Here is a 17597-nt window from a genome sequence, read left to right as displayed (position 1 = left end):
AAATGATGAGAAAGCAAATGCAGATGAAAAACAAACTTTATTGAAAGATTTGATGATGAATGGCGTGACGATGATGACAATGATGATGGTGATGTTTTCCCGGCTGAGTGACACGAGGGCTTGATGGCTGGTGAGATGAAGTGTGGTGATTTCCGTGGTGAAGGTGAACATCCAGTGAATCCAAGAAACAAGAAACTCCAACAGGGAATAGGGAAGATAGAGATTGGAGTGAGTATATGTAGCCTGTGATGATGAGGGACACCTGGTGCAGGACTGATTGGCAGCTGTGACGCACAACGTAATGACACACACACACAGAGACGTGGCATGAGAACACGGCAGATGTGAGAACCGTGACACAGGATCTAATAAGCATGTCGTTGGTTTAGATGCAGTGATAAGTTTATTTAATTCTTTCTGTTCTATAGTTGTAAAGCACTGCAGCTTTTCTTTGGTTGAACTGATTAATGCTGAAGTATCAGTTGCTGTAGTATCTATATTTGTTATTGTATTTCTTATGTTGTCTATTTTATCAGTAAAGAAATTCACAAAGTCATTACTATTAAACTGTGCAGCTGTATTTAGGTCAGGTGGCATCTGGTTATTTGTTAATCTAGCCACTGTGCTAAATAAAAACCTTGGATTCTTTTTTTCTTCTATGAGTTGGTGGATGTACTCAGCTCTAGCAGCTTTTAAAGCCTGTCTATAGCTGGACATACTGTTTTTCCACGCAATTAAAAAACTTCCAAGTTAGTTTTTCTCCATTTACGCTCAAGATTACGAATTTATTTTTTGAGAGAATGGGTATTACTATTGTACCATGGCACAGTATGTTTTTCTCTAACCTTTTTTAGCTTGATGGGGCAACAGCTTCTAATGTATTAGAGAAGATAGTGCCCATGTTACTAGTCATTTTGTCTAGTTCATGTGTATTTATTGATACACAGAGCAGTTGAGATAAATCAGGCAGGTTATTTGTGAATCTATCTTTGGTAGCAGAAACAATAGTTCTGCCCAGACGATAGTGCAGAGCTATATCGTTAATATCAGTAATACGCAGCTTGCACGATACGAGGAAATGATCGGTAACATCATCGCTTTGAGGTACGATATCTATATCAGTAAGATCAAGTCCATGCGATATAATTAGATCTAGTGTATGATTAACACTTGGGCCCTGTGACATTTTGCTTGACTCCAAAAGAGTTTATTAGGTCAGTAAACGCAGGTCCTAACTCATCATTTGTAATATCAACATGAATGTTAAAATCTCCAACAATTAGTGCTTTATCAAAATTAACCAATAGGTCAGAAAGGAAATCTGCAAATTCTTTTAGGAAATCTGTATACGGCCCTGGAGGTCTATACACAGTAGCCAGAGCAAGAGATAGGAGAGATTTCTTTTGCATGTCTGACAGAGTAACATTAAGTAGAAGTACTTCAAATGAATTAAACCTGTACCCTGTTTTCTGAGTAACATTGAAAATATCACTATATATTGTTGCAACACCAACGCCACGACCAATCTGACGGGGCTCATGCTTATAACATTAGTTTGGTGGAGTAGACTCATTTAGACCAATATAATAATTTGGTTTTTGCCAGGTTTCAGTCAAGCAGAGTACATCAAAACTATTATCTGTGATCATTTTATTTACAATAACTGCTTTGTGTGCGAGTGATCTAATGTTTAGGAGCCCAAGCTTTAAAAATAGTTTTTGTTGATTTACTTTGCATTTTTCTGGTTTAATCACGATTAGATTTTTTCTAGATCCTGCATTAAATTTTTGTTTTGACCTCACTATTTGTGGAACAGACACAGTCTTTATAGATTGGACCGCACCAATACTATCGTTTAAATGTGCAGAACAAAAGCCATCATTGCAACTATTTGAAGAGACATATAACTGCTGAATGTAATCATGTTTACTGATTGCTGGTGTCCAAGTGTTTTTTCACAACTATTCATAACTGCTTTTAATTTAAAGTTTGTTTCACACAATGTCTAATTTTGGTGCAGCATATACTGTAAATTGTAAAAACTGAACAAGAGTATTTTAAGAATCAGTGATCAGTATCTGCCTCAAATGTCCTGATCAGTGCAGCGCTAAAGCAAATCAACTGCCTTTTCAAAACTTATTTGAATGTCTTCAGTTTAAGGAAATACGTTTATTCATTAAATAAATACATGTGCAAAGTATGATATTTTTATAAGCAAACTGTCTTTGTTGTTGACTTGTAATTGTTTAGTCTACAGTATGTTTGAACATTGATCTGTGAGACTAAAGTGATTTATGACAATAGTAGACAGTAACAATTTCATTAGTTAACATTAGATATTAAGTATATTTTGACAGCATTTATTAATCTGTTCTTGTTAGTTTATATAATTAATCATTGTTCATGTCAGTTCACAGTGTATTTACTTATTAACAGAAAACATTTGAATTTAGTAAATGTTGAAACTTACATTAAGGTTATTAAATGTTAGTTGTTCATCATTAGTTCATGTTAACTAATGTAGTTAATGTTATCAAGTGAAGTTTCATAACTTGGATAAATAACTCACATCTTAATGGCTAATTTTGCTGATTTTCAACCTTTGCATACCTTTGTAACTTTTGTGTATATTTAAATGAACAATGTGTAGTCTTTCTCCATGTTACCTGCACACAGATATCACCATTTATTTGTCAGCAAAAGTCTGCTGGAAGATGCAAAACACATTAGAAAGTTGATCATCAGAGATCTGAGTCATTGTTCTTTCTCTTTCTGTCTTCAGTCTGTATAGATGCAGGATTACAGAGAAACAGTGTCTCATCCTGACTTCAGCTCTGAAATCAAACCCATCACACCTGAGAGAACTGATCCTGAGCGGGAATAAACTAGGAGACTCTGGAGTGAAAAACCTCAGTGATCTACTGATGAACCCACAATTCAAGCTGGAGAAACTAAAGTTAGTATCATTATACTGTACAGCAGTTAGAGTCAAATTTAAGTTTACTGTTTAGTTTAGGACCACTGGGCTCTTGACATCTTTGCTGTAAAACAAAACGGAAGTAAAAACAAAAAACAGTCTAACAAATGACAGGAGATGATTCTGACAGTTAGATTTATACTGAACTAATTATATATTTCACGAAATCTTTTATTATCTTTAATCATAACGGAAATATATATTCTTTTATATATTTGTATAGTTAGAGTGGGTCCAGACTTGGATTGTAACTAGTGTCCTCAAATACTCCTGTCTTGGTTTGTTATAAATTAGAAGTTTTAATGGTTTTGCTGGTGAATTAGTGAAGGTATGCATTTATTCATAATGAATCATGGATCTGATTTATTGTCTTTTCTCTTTCTGTCTTCAGTCTGTGTGGATGCAGTATTACAGAGGAACAGTGTCTTATCCTGACTTCAGCTCTGAAATCAAACCAATCACACCTGAGAGAACTGGACCTGAGCAGAAATAAACTAGGAGACTCTGGAGTGAAAAACCTCAGTGATCTACTGATGAACCCACAATTCAAGTTGGAGAAACTAGAGTTAGTATCATTATACTGTACAGCAGTTACAGTCAGATTAATGTTTACTGTTTAAAGACAACTAGACCCAAGTCACATTGTTTTTACTGTAGCATTGCATCTTTCAGCCTTTACCATTTTACAACATTACTACTTGTAATGATTGTCTGCATGTTGTTCTGCAGAAATATCATGCAATTAGCATCTTCTGCTACAATAGACAAAAGAATAAACAAAAAAATGCTAAAAAAAAAATAGAGAATAAACAACAGTTTCCAGCCCACAGAACTAGTGGCATGATTACAAACAGATTATGGGAAATACAGACTATATGCCTACTGTTGTACGTTTGATAATGTAAGACAGTAAGCCGCCACATGTGAAACTGATGATACTTTTATTAACAGAGCTCATGTCACAAACACAACACTCACATCAACATAACTCCTGTGTTCACATCAAACACACAATGAGAGACTGAAAAGGGGCCTTACGCTCTTAAAGAGCAGACACTTTTAGACTGCAGCATGTTAGAATCAACAAATCATATTGCATTTCTGTATCATTTATCACAATCATCTACAGCTACTGTAGCTCTTCAATAAGAATCAGAATCAGAATGAGCTTTATTGCCAGGTATGTTTACACACACTAGGAATTTGTTTTAGTGACAGAAGCTCCACAGTGCTACAGAATGACAGTGACAAGACGATACATATTATAAAAAGAACAATATACAAGTATACAAGACAGACAATGTGCAAAAATAGCGAAGACATTTGAATGGAAGTAAGTATGTGCATTAAATAAATAATTGAAAAATGAATAAAGAGTGTATAGTGTTGTATGTTCCACGATCAAGTGTTCATGAGATGGATTGCCTGAGGAAAGAAACTGTTTCGGTGTCTGGTCGTTCTAGTCCTCAGTGCTCTGTAGCGCCGACCAGATGGTAACAGTTCAAAAAGCGAGTGTGCTGGATGTGAGGGGTCCAGAGTAATTTTGGCAGCCCTTTTTCGTACTCTGGATAAGTACAGATCTTGAAGGGTAGGGAGGGTTGTACCAATGATTCGTTCAGCAGTCCGGACTATCCGACATAGTCTTCTGAGATCAGAATTGGTAGCTGAGCTGAACCAGATGGTAATTGAAGTGCAGAGGACGGATTCAATAATGGCAGAGTAAAACTGTTTCAGCAGTTCCTGTGGCAGGTTGAGCTTCCTCAGCTGGCGGAGGAAGCACAACCTCTGCTGGGCATTTTTCACAATGGAGTCTATGTGAATGTCCCACTTCAGGTCCTGAGAGATGGTGTTGCCAAGGAACCTGAATGACTCCACTGTGTTTACAGTGCTGTTCATGATGGTGAGTGGGACTAAAGTCTATGATCATCTCCACAGTTTTGAGCGTGTTGAGCTCCAGGTTGTTATGACTGCACCAGACAACCAGCTCTTTAACCTCCTGTCTGTAAGCAGACTCGTCACCGTCTTGAATGAGGCCGATAAGTGTGGTGTCGTCTGCAAACTTCAGGAGCTTGACAGAGGGGACTTTGGAGGTACAGTCATTAGTGTACAGGGAGAAGAGCAGTGGGGAGAGGACACAACCCTGAGGGGCGCCAGTGCTGGTAATACGGGTACTGGATGAGAATTTTCCCAGCCTCACTAGCTGCTGTCTGTCTGTCAGGAAGCTGTTGATCCACTGACAGACCGGCGTGGGCACAGAGAGCTGAGTTAGTTTGGGCAGGCGGAGGTTTGGGATGATAGTGTTGAAGGCTGAACTGAAGTCCACAAACAGGATCCTCACATAAGTCCATGATTTGTCCAGATGCTGCAGTATGAAATGTAGACTCATGTTTACTGCATCATCTACAGACCTGTTTGCTCGATAAGCAAACTGCAGGGCGTCCAGTAAGGGTCCGGTGATGTCCTTCAGATAAGCCAGAACCAGTTTTTCAAACGAAGATGATAAGATGATATCATAAGATGATAATCATAGATCTGGAGTGCAGCGTTAGTTTTGGCAGGTCATATTAGTCAAGCTCAGCTGATCCACGTCTACCTATAGGAATACAAAGCCAATCATAATTTCCTTTATAAGGTCCTTTCAATCATTATTCAGCAGCTATCGTTTTGCTCAGGAGCTAGGAGCTAATTAGACAGTGCAATTTATTGCTGAAGTTGTGCTACTGTGACTGCATCAACAACACTTTTACACAACGTCTGCTTTCACTGCTGGAAAAAGCAAGATATTAAGAAGGATTAAAGCATCCATGTAACAACTGGCCATTTCACCGTTTATTCAGCTCTGAATGTCTTCACAAAGCTAAGCTAAGTTTCTTACGTTATTCTCATTATTCATTTAAACTTACCACAGAGAGGCTTGTTTTTAAAGCTGTTGTTTAAGGCTGTCTGATATGAAACAGGCTTGCTGCTTAAGGCTCGTCTAGTATTGGGAATGCTTTTTCATTAAACTTAGCCGACTATTAATTCCTATGCACTGTTTAAAGCTGTCTAGTGCATCGGTAACATGCTTGATACTTAACACACCATAAGTAGATTTTGCTACTAAAGGTTATTTATGCTAACGTTTATCTGGACAATGACAACATGCTTGTTGCCTCAACTTCCTAAGCTCTTCTCAGCTGCTTATTAAAGAAGAGCACCCCTTTGTTGCTTCTCTTCTTCTGTAAGGGCATGCTGCCTCAGTCTATGCTATTTCAGAAGGTCTTGCTTTAAAGTTGTCAGGTTATTGGAAATTTTTATTGCTTTCTAGTTGAGGCTTATCTAGTGTTCAGTATCATGTTCTTCGCTAGACCCCTTGTTGTTTGTTTCAGGCCATCTGAATGTTCTTGAAATATTATTACTTTACGTTTCTCTGATTACTGCAACTTGCTATGATTAAGGAATTTTGTCCAGGCTCAGGTGGTTTGTCAGATTGAGGACACAATAATCACAAATGTCAGTGGAGGCGACAAATTTGTAAACTGATGAGTTGATTTAATGAGTCATTATATGCTGTTGTTATAGACTTCTTAAATGGATGTTGAAGCTTTAGGCCAAGTAGAATCTACAATCTCTGAACCAGTTGTTTGCTTGCTTTTATGGCTATAGTACGTTGTGTTTGCTGCAACTGGCAAACTAGACTGCCAATTCTAGTGAGTTTTCTGCATCTTTAAACTTTCTAGGTACTGCTTTAAAGGGGCTTGCTGCTCTTCTTACCTGCTTATAACAGAACAGCACCCCTTCACTGCACTCTCCTTGTATAAGTGAAACTTGTATAATGTATACATTCATTCCACACAGACTGATATATTTCAGTGTTTAGTGTTTATTTCTTTTAATTTTGATGATTATAACTGACAACTAATGAAAACCCCAATTCAGTGTCTCAGATAACTAGAATATTGTGAAAAGGTTCAGTATTGAAGCAAATAACTCAAAACACCTGCAAAGGCCTTTAAATGGTCTCTCAGTATAGTTCTGTAGGCTACACAGTCAAGGGGAAGACTGCTGATTTGACAGTTCTCCAAAAGTACAAGTTTCTTCTGCTCTCGGCGAAGGCGGTCGCATCTTTCCCTCTCCCTTCCCTATCTCTCCTCGCTGGCTTTTCTTGTCCCGTAGTTCTATCTCTGAGACTCTCTTTGCCCTGCTCTCCAAACATATAAGGAATTATGGATTTGATCAGCTGGTCTCTGAACGCAATTGACACCATCTTTTTGACGAGAAGCCTGGGTTCGGGGGAACCCAACTGTCCTGCAAGAACGTTTGCAGCTGGATACACGATGGACGGGTGGGAGAAGTGGCGCGTTGTGTGCCTGGCCGCTCTGTCCCTGGAGGATGTTAAAGATATTTATTTATTCGGAACTTTGATAACAGGGTTTCTGCTGATGGGTTTAGGTGGGGCCCTGTGGTATCGACGATTGGTAAAAGCGGTCAGTGCGGCTCAAAACCGCACTAATCTGGACGGCTGGATTGAAACGGTGGTGGGCAGAGCTGTTAAACAATCATTGCCTCTACCAGATCCCACGCCTTCGTGTGCTTTTTACCACCGATGTGGGTAGGCGGGTCTGTGACCAGCGCTGTTCTAGCTGCAGGACCGGATGGCTGTTACCTATATTGGACTACTTCCACATTCCTTGTCCCCTCCCCTGTTGCAATGTTATGTCCATGTGCTTGTTGCTGGGGCTGGCCTCCTCCTTTTTCCTAATGTATCTTATTTTCTTATTTTCCATATTACCTCTCGACTGACCTGTATTCCCCGAAAATGTGATGTTTGTGTATGGTCGGAGGGGTCCAATTTCGCTGAATGTAACAGTGTATGTGACTAATAAATTGAATCTTATCTAAAAGACGACTACTGACACCTTGCACAAGGAGGGTAAGACACAAAAGGTCATTGCAAAAGAGGCGTCCAAGCACTTTAATAGAGAGGCGAAAGGAAGGAAAAGATGTGGTAGAAAAAAGTGTACAAGCATTAGAGATAACCACACCCTGGAGAGAATTGAGAAACAAAACCCATTAAAAAATGTGGGGGAGATTCACAAAGAGTGGACTGCAGCTGGAGTCAGTGATTCAAGAACCACTACGCACAGACGTATGCAAGACATGGGTTTCAGCTGTCGCTGAAATATATTCTAATTTTCTGAGATACTGAATTTGGGGTTTTCATTAGTCGTCAGTTATAATCATCAAAATAAAAAGAAATAAACACTTGAAATATATCAGTCTGTGTGGAATGAATGTATACATTATACAAGTTTCACTTCTTGAATGGAATTAGTGAAATAAATCAACTTTTTGAAGATATTCTAATTATATGACCAGTACAACCTGTATTTACGCTCTCACTGCTCCTATCAATGTTAGGCTGCATAGATGGGCAGGGAGTGTTTGCCCAGAACAGAACCATACCCCCAACCTAAAATGTATGCTTATTGTAAGTTATTTGACGATAGTGGTCCTGACAGAATTACACTTACATTTATTCATATAGCAGACACTTTAATTTAAAGCAACTTACAATTTAGGAATACAAGAAGCAATTCATCATAAAGTGGCAAATAAAAACAGGAAGTGCTCATAATACAAAGTTTAGACATTATTCAGTTTAGTTTGAGCTAGAACAGTGAGGAATAAGGAAAAGTGAAATTAATATTGTTTTTTTTTTCATGATCATTATTCTTTCTGTCTTCAGTCTGTCTTTATGCAGTATTACAGAGAAACAGTGTCTCATCCTAACTTCAGCTCTGAAATCAAACCCATCACACCTGAGAGAACTGAAACTGAGTGAGAATCCAATAACAAACACAGGAGTGAATCACTTATGTGACGTACTGAAGGATTCACACTGTAAACTGGAGAGATTGAGGTCAGTAATATTCACATACAAGAATCAAAATGATGAAAATCACTTCAACAGATTAAACCAAAACACTTTATACTCAATATCTCATGATGAGCTTTACTTCACATTATTTTTGTACTTTATTCTTTTTTTACAAGAAATTTATGTTAAACATCTACTTAGAGCTTAGATCGGGCCAAAAAAATTAAACCCGATCCTACCCGAGCCCGTGCACCTTGTGTCCGAGCCCGACCCGGTCCGACACATTAACTGTAATTATGAGCCCGAGCCCGATTTAAACCCGACTATTTTTTAATACGTGAGCCGTTATAACAGACGTTCTCAACTACAATTCTAAGTTGTTTGAACTACAGAAATTAGTTTGGATTTATCTTAATGAAAAATGCAACAAGGACGAAGCATGTAAACTGCATTGTTTGTTTATTCAGAATGGATCGCAAATAGATCCGAATGAAAAAAAAAGCCTAAAAAACGTGAACAATGATACACACAGATAATGAACAAGTAATTAACTTTGGATGGCATACTTAATAAATATGATAAGTTTTAGAATATTTTTAAACAAAACAAATATTTTAAAGCCTATTATAAAACGTAGCACTTAATGCACTTCACAAAGCCGACACATATGTTGTCACTGCCCACGACTTGTTGAAAATGTTTCCATATCTCCGACTTTCCTCCAAACTTGCTCAAAGTTAATTCCCCCGTTTTAATTTTTGCTGCGTATGACACGCGTTGCAACTTGCGCAACTTTATAGACCTACACGTCACGTGTTGCTCAGGCCGACTTTGCTAAAATATTCGTATAATATTTATAATTATGGCATAGCTCTCCACCCAATTAGGCTAATTAAGTAATGATTTAAAAAAATTGAAATAAATTAAAAAAACACACACAAATGCTTGATCATGGCCCCGCCCGACCCAGCCCGGCCCGAAGATAGTGGCAGGAAATATCGACTTATAAGTAGCTTATAAGTGTCAAGCCAAAATGAATGAATTGAAAGTGAAATAGAAACAGAAACTGTTGTTGGGCTCATGTAGTCTACCTCTCTGATTTGACACAAACCCAAAAACTTTTCATCTTCACAATGTATTTGTGTGCTAAACTATTATTTCTGATATAAACTAGTCTTTGTACTTCACTCATGTTCAATATGGATGTAAAAATGTCATTCTTCATATGAGCAATAATGTGTTTGTCATAACAGCACAGCAGTACAGTGCTCACACTGAACAGCACAGATTGTACTACGGACTATTTAAATGAAGCAGTGTAAATATTTGATGTCCAAACACAACAAAAATAAAGCACTGTGCTTTTGTAAAACAAAGACAAACAGGATGTGCTTTCTGTCGTCTCTTTTTCCATGAACTTATTTGTGGAGCGCATCACAAAACTTATCATATACTATTTGTCACACGGTTTTTTGTTTTGTTTTGTTTTGTAGAATATATTTCACATATTTATTTATTTTGTATATATGATTTTATTCAGCGCTGTATGAAATTAACAAGTTGATATTTTTTCCTCTTTTTCTTTTTGCTCATGAAAATTGTGACTTATTTTCTTTTCTTCTTATTTTCTGCTCTCCCTCTTTCTGTCAATGTAGGTTAAGTGACTGTGAAATGACAGATGAAGGTTGTTCTGCTGTGACTTCAGCTCTGAAATCAAACCCATCACACCTGAGAGAACTGAACCTGAGCTGGAATAAACTAGGAGACTCTGGAGTGAAAAACCTCAGTGATCTACTGATGAACCCACAATTAAAGCTGGAGAAACTAGAGTTAGTATCATTATACTGTACAGCAGTTACAGTCAGATTAAAGTTTACTGGTTACCTGGAACATATATTCGAAGGGACAGATTTATTCCCTTTGCCATATTAGTTAAACAATATGGGATTAACAAGAACAGATTTTTAGAATATCAACAAGTTAAATCTATAGTAAAAAGGAAATTTAATCATATCAAATTACAAATACCACCAAGTGTGGCAGATTTTCTTAATCTCAAAACCCCCAAATTACTGTCTAAAATATACAGGACACTTTCCAAAATAGATGAATCAGTATCGCTTCCTATTGCAAAATGGGAGGCAGATCTATCAGTTAGATGGGACCATAATTTCTGGTCTCAGATATGTTTAAAAACCTTTGATCTGATTAGAAATCCCGGTTTACAATTAATACAATACAAAATCCTGCATAGAGTGCACTACACAGGTCATCGGATGTTCAGGATGGGTTTTACAGATGCTAACAACTGCTCTCACTGTCAAGACAATACACCTGACAATTACATCCACGCTCTATGGTTCTGTCCACCTGTTCAGAGGTTCTGGTACAGGGTTTGTGAAGACTTATCAAAGTGTCTTAAATGTTCCATTCCAGCCTCTTCGTCAGTCTGCCTGTTGGGTGACCTAGATCAGTAGTTCTCAATCCTGGTCCTGGGGGATCCCTGCTCTGCACATTTTGCATGTCTCCCTAATTTAACACACCTGTTGAGATCATCAGCTCGTTAGGAGAGAGATACATAAACTGAACTAACGAGCTGATGATTTCAATCAGGTTTCTTTCACCGCCTTATGCATTGCTAATAAAACGGACCTCATGAAAATAATCTTAATATTAACCAATATAGAGATCGTTTATTGGACTATATTAATCTTGACATAGCTTCTGCTGCCACATTAGATCATTCTCTCTGGGCTCCTTTGATCAGCTCCATCACCTAGTGTGGGTAATGATTCTGTCCGGCTTTGGTCTTTGTTGCTGGAGTGGGGGATGGGCTTGGGGCATCTGGGAGTTCCCTAGGGGTGGGTTTCTTGGAGGATTCGGCGCTGGGGCTGCGGTCCTGGCCGGGATGGGGTGTTGGTGGCTCTTGGTGTTGTTTTTCTGGCGGCTGCACGCGACGCTGCTGGGGAGGCCTGTGCCAGCAGACGTAGGTTGCTGGCCTGGCGGCCGTACTGCTCCGGGGGGCTTGGGGTTTTGGTGGCGCTGTGCCTCCGGGCTGGGATTCCCGCTGGGCCTGGGGGGCTTGGGTCCTAGTTGGTATGCCGTCGGGAGAGTGGGTTGGTGCATGCGCGTGAGCCCGGCCATGGTGCAGGGGCCTTCGATGCATCAGTGAGTCCGGGGGCCTCTTTAGCTGGTGGGGACGTTGTTACTATCTGTCAGTATCCATTCTGCGGGGGGGGGGGGATCCAATAGAGGCGGAGGACGGGCTTAACCTGGGTGTCTATTGTCTTCAGTAGTCTGGGAGTTGACTGAATGATGGGGTGGGGCTAGTTTTTCCTTTGCTGTGGGGTCTGGTGGGCTGCCGTGGGCCCTGGTCTGGATGGGCTTGGGCTTGGGCCCCCCGCCCTGGGCAGATTTGGGACAATGAGGGTGCCTATCAGCGGGGGAGCTGGCTCCAAGGGGGGGGGGTGCTTTGCCCCCTCCTATATGCTTTCCTCCCCATCCCTAATTCTCCCGCTCCATACATACAGGTAGGGTTTTGGGGTGCGGGTGTGTCGCTGGGATGCAGGGGAGGTGGGACCCCTCTGTCTCCTCATGGCCTCCTGCATCTCAATCATACATCACAACTTAGACACTCTCATTACTTACTGTCACATGACACATACATATAGGGCCTTGAGGGTGGTCACACTGAACCCTTCCCTGTTTTAAAGCACTTTAGAAACAACACACACCAACACTACATTTGAGCGGATGAGGTGAAGCATGGGGTCTTTTTTCACACCCCTGTTCTCTGTTCTCTGTCCGGGGCCGGAAGCTGTGAGGATGAGCTGGCCATCCGGTCAGGGTCTGGGCTGGTGGTCTTCTCTGCTGCTGCGGGGACCGGGGTGGTCTTCCTGTCTCCACGCCAGAGTGAAGGGGGTTCAGCTCCGGGGTCTGGCGCTGATCACCCTTCTGGGGGTAGTGGTGCCTGAATCCAGGAGTATAGAGTACAAATGGGGGAGTATGAGTGTGGATACCGTGTCCATTTTTGTGTGTCTACATGTGGGGCGAGTGTGTGAATATCTGTTTGCGTGCATGAGGGTGGGAACGTAAGCTTGTGTATATGTGTGCCTGTTTGTCTATGTCCATGTGTCAGGTCAGGCCTTAAGCTCCACCTCACTCATCATCTCAGGCCAACCCACCCCACCACACCACACCACACCACCACGCCCTGCCGGTGGAGGATGCCCCCGGCAGCCGGTGCGTTGGTGGTTTCTTGTTCCGGGGCGGGATGCTCGGGTGAGCACTGGCCCGCTCTCAGTGGTCGCTTGGCGGGGCCTGGCCCTCCTGGCTTTGTTGGGCCCCGGCCGGGGGGTGGGGGGGGCCTTGGATCTCCGGGCCCAGGGGCCGGTCTGCCCTGGTGTGGCCGGCTGCCGGCGGAGCCTGCAGGCTTGCCGCCGTGGCCCCCTGGGGCGTCAGCATTGTGGCTGCCGGATGACCTCCTCCGGGCTCTCCTCTGCCTTCACATTGGTGTAAAAACAGGTGCTCACAGACAAAAAAAAAAAAAAACCAAAGTGAAAGTGATGTTATCAGCGCAGACAGACTGTTCCGCTTAGAAAAAAAAGAAAGATTAAAGTTTACTGTTTAAAGACAACTAGACCCAAGTCACATTGTTTATACTGTAGCATTGCATCTTTCAGCCTTTACCATTTTTACAACATTACAACTTTGTAATGATTGTCTGCATGTGGTTCTGCAGAAATATCATGCAATTAGCATCTTCTGCTACAATAGACAAAAGAATAAACAAAAAAATGCTAAAGAAATAGAGAATAAACAACAGTTTCCAGCCCACAGAACTAGTGGCATGATTACAAACAGATTATGGGAACTACAGACTATATGCCTACTGTTGTACGTTTGATAATGCAAGACCACATGTAACCCACCACATGTGAAAATGATGATACTTTTATTAACAGAGCTCATTTCACAAACATGACACTCACATCAACATAACTCCTGTGTTCACAGCAAACACACAAGTGAGAGAGTGAAGATGGGCCTTACGTTCTTAAAGAACAAACACTTTTAGACTGCAGCATGTTAGAATCAACAAATCATATTGCATTTCTGTATCATTTATTGCAATCATCTACAGCTACAGTAGCTCTTCAATAAGATGATCATCAAAGATCTACATTTACATTTATTCATATAGCAGACACTTTTATACAAAGCAACTTACAATTTAGGAATACAAGAAACAATTCATCATAAAGAGGCAAATAAACAGGAAGTGCTCAAAAACGTTTCAGACATTATTCAGTTTAGTATGAGCTAGGACAGGGAGGATTAAGGAAAAGTGAAATTATTATTGTTGTTTTTTTATGATCATTCTTCTTGCTGTCTTCAGTCTGTGTAGATGCAGTATTACAGAGAAACAGTTTCTCATCCTGACTTCAGCTCTGAAATCAAACCCATCACACCTGAGAGAACTGAACCTGAGCAGGAATAAACTAGGAGACTCTGGAGTGAAAAACCTCAGTGATCTACTGATGGACCCACAATTCAAGCTGGAGAAACTAGAGTTAGTATCATTATACTGTACAGCAGTTACAGTCAGATTAAAGTTCACTGTTTAGTTTAGGACCACTGGACTCTTGACATCTTTGCTGTAAAACAAAACAGAAGTAAAAACAAAAAACAGTCTAACAAACGACAGGAGATGATTCTGACAGTTAGATTTATACTGAACTAATGATATATTTCACTAAATCTTTTATTAACAGAAATGTATATTATTTAATATATTTGTATAGTTAGTAATTGTACTCTAAAATAGCTTAAAACTATTATTTGATTTGATTGATTTAATGATGAAAAATGTCTTGGTTTGTTATAAATTAGAAGTTTCCATGATTTTGCTGGTGAATTAGTGGCTGTATAGCATTTGCTGATGATCATCATAGATCATAGTCATTGTCTTTTCTCTTTCTGTCTTCAGTCTGTGTGGATGCAGTATTACAGAGAAACAGTGTCTCATCCTGACTTCAGCTCTGAAATCAAACCCATCACACCTGAGAGAACTGAACCTGAGTGAGAATCCAATAAAAAATACAGGAGTGAATCACTTATGTGACGTACTGAAGGATTCACACTGTAAACTGGAGAGATTGAGGTCAGTAACATTCACATACAAGAATCAAAATGATGAAAATCACTTCAACAGTTTAAACCAAAACACTTTCTACTCAATATCTCATGATGAGTGGGTTCATGAGTTCACATTATATTTGTGTCAAATTCTTCACCTTGATGATTTGCTTGTAAGATGATCTTCTCTTCCTCTGTTTGTCTCTTTCTAGACTTTATGACTGTGGCATTACAGATGTTTCTTCTTTAACTCAGTCTTTGACAAACACAAAAGCACTGCAGTTTCTAAAAGAGCTTGATCTGAGTTATAATATGATTGGAGACTCAAAGCAGCGGCTCATTGATGTGCTACGAGACTCAAACTGTAATCTGAGGTCAGTAAACTTCACTTTGTGATATTAAAGAGATCTTCAACTACCTCTGATATGTGGACAAATATTAACTTTCAAATATTTGTGAAAGGAGGTGATCAAATGATCATCAAGCTTTATTTCAAAGGGTTTGTGTCAGAATGAAATGTAAAGTTGATCAAAATGTTGAACACAAAGTAGGAAAGAGCACAAAAGCAGACTGTCAGAGCTTTATCCAACAACAGCTGCTTTATTAATGCCATCAGTAATAGTGAATCATTCCAGTTTGAAATAGATTTGGTCAGATTGGAGGAAAACGCTGGTAAAATCAGTGCAGATTCCAGCTTCAGCTCACAGCCGTCCAGCATCACATGATCAATGTCTCTGTCTCTTGTGTGTTTTTACTTTGACAAGCAACACGTCACATTACTTTACACTTACTTTACTTTCACTTATTTACTGAGACCAATAAAAATGTTGAAACTAGAGGAAAAACAGCTTTAACTAGTGCAACATTTAACTGAAAGGCTTTTGTTTTGAGGCAAAATCTATTAGTATTAGTCTAAATTAGTATTTGTTCCTTGTGGTTTATTATATTTGGCGTTCACTCATTAGCATGTGTTTCTCTTTATAGTGGTTCAACAGGAGTCACACAAACACAAACATATCAATGGAATTCATGTTCAGATGCATTTAAAACACAAACATTGTTTTAGAAATATCTATGCAAGATAATTTAATTCTAACTTTTTCTTAACTAAAAAAATTAATTAATTAAATAGTAACAAATTTGCAATTTGTTCCATTGAACACTTGTTCTCTCTCTCTCTCTCTCTCATACCACCTTACAGTGTAGATGAAGATGATAAATGCTGTATTTCATAATTTTTCAATCATGATGAAAGCAGCAGTGAACATCAGGTGAGGATCCACAGAAGAGCTTCACTACTGTGTCTATGAGGAGAAAGAAATGTGTGATAAATGTGTGAATGTGATCCATACAGGTGAAGAGACTCAGACTTTACAATCAAATAATGCAGCATGTGTGTTAGAAACATGTGATACTGAATGATTCATGTTGATTTAGTATTCAAGCAAATGATGCTTTTGTTTTATTGAAAGCTGAAACAGGAGGAAGACGCTCAGATGAGTCTGTCTGGCTCTTCAGCAGTGGCGGACTGGCCGTCTGGACGTTCGGGAGAATACCAGAACGGCCGCTGCAACAGGACGGCCGTTGGCCTCTGTGCAGCCGTCACAGTTTTTTCTTCTTCTTTTTTTTTGCTCATAATTTACTGTTGTTCTATGTCAAGAAATATTTAATTAAACCGTTTTTGTGCACACTGCAAAAACTCCATCTAATCAAGTCAAAAAATCTTGTTTCCTGCTAAAAAGGTATTTTTAAACTTGTTACTTATATACTAAGCAAGAGTAGATTATTAATCTTATATTGAGTATATATGCCTTATTTTTAGAATTCTTACCAAGTGTGATTTGTCTTTTTTCATTGGTAGATTATTTCACTTAAGTTAAGAAATTTTCGACTAAAATCAAGTATTTTAAGGGTTAGGTTAGTCGAAAGCTTCTTAAGTGAAATAATGTGCCAATGAAACAAGAATTCGCTAAGAATTCTCAAAATAAGACAAATATACTCAAAATAAGATTAATAATATAACCTCTTCTCTTGCTTAGTTTATGTCTCAAAACAAGATCAAAAATACTTTTTAGCTGTAAAAAAGCTTTTTAGCTTTTTTTTTTGACCTGGTTAGATGAAGTTTTTGCAGGGCCGTATTTTTTGCACAAATTAATTAAGAGATTAGTAAGTAAATATAGTTTAAGATTGCATGCCATTTCTACCATTTGTTTTTGTATGTTTTAGGTAGTCACCTCATCTGCATATTTTTTTAGCAGAGAGACATTAAAGAGGGCTGTTCTGTGAGTATTCTACACTATGCTTTTAACACATCTTTTAGTCAAAATCAGAGATAATGCTATAATTTTGAAGGTAAAACATCATGGGTTAAGATTTAAGTATTTTGAGACCCGTGTCGGCTGCTGATTAGCTTTCACACACATCTGTTGTTGTGGGCTGAGCTGAGTCAAAGTCCAGGGCTGTTTTTTAGTCCCAGTCCGCCACTGCTCTTCAGTTTAATAATATTTGTATTAAACTCATCCATAATGATTCAAATGTTTAAATGTGATTGTCAAGTGCAGCACTTAAATGTGCCAAAGATATAAAACAAGTCTACAATGTGAAATGTCCATGTTATCTAAA

General features: G+C 39.2%; 1 protein-coding gene across 1 annotated transcript in view; it reads left to right on the top strand.

The window, feature by feature from the left end:
• LOC141338425 (NACHT, LRR and PYD domains-containing protein 3-like) overlaps nt 1–16492 on the top strand; it is a 134492-nt gene extending 118000 nt beyond the window's left edge. Inside the window, exons 15-19 of the mRNA XM_073843971.1 lie at nt 10493–10666; nt 14236–14409; nt 14827–15000; nt 15188–15349; nt 16177–16492. Coding sequence (XP_073700072.1) covers nt 10493–10666; nt 14236–14409; nt 14827–15000; nt 15188–15349; nt 16177–16210 — 718 coding nt within the window. The 3' untranslated portion in view covers nt 16211–16492. The remainder of the gene's footprint in view (nt 1–10492; nt 10667–14235; nt 14410–14826; nt 15001–15187; nt 15350–16176) is intronic.
• The last annotated feature ends 1105 nt before the right edge of the window (nt 16493–17597 follow it).

Source organism: Garra rufa, chromosome 7, assembly GCF_049309525.1.
Source record: "Garra rufa chromosome 7, GarRuf1.0, whole genome shotgun sequence".
Classification (NCBI taxonomy): Eukaryota; Metazoa; Chordata; class Actinopteri; order Cypriniformes; family Cyprinidae; genus Garra; species Garra rufa.
This window is presented reverse-complemented; position numbering and strand designations above follow the sequence as displayed.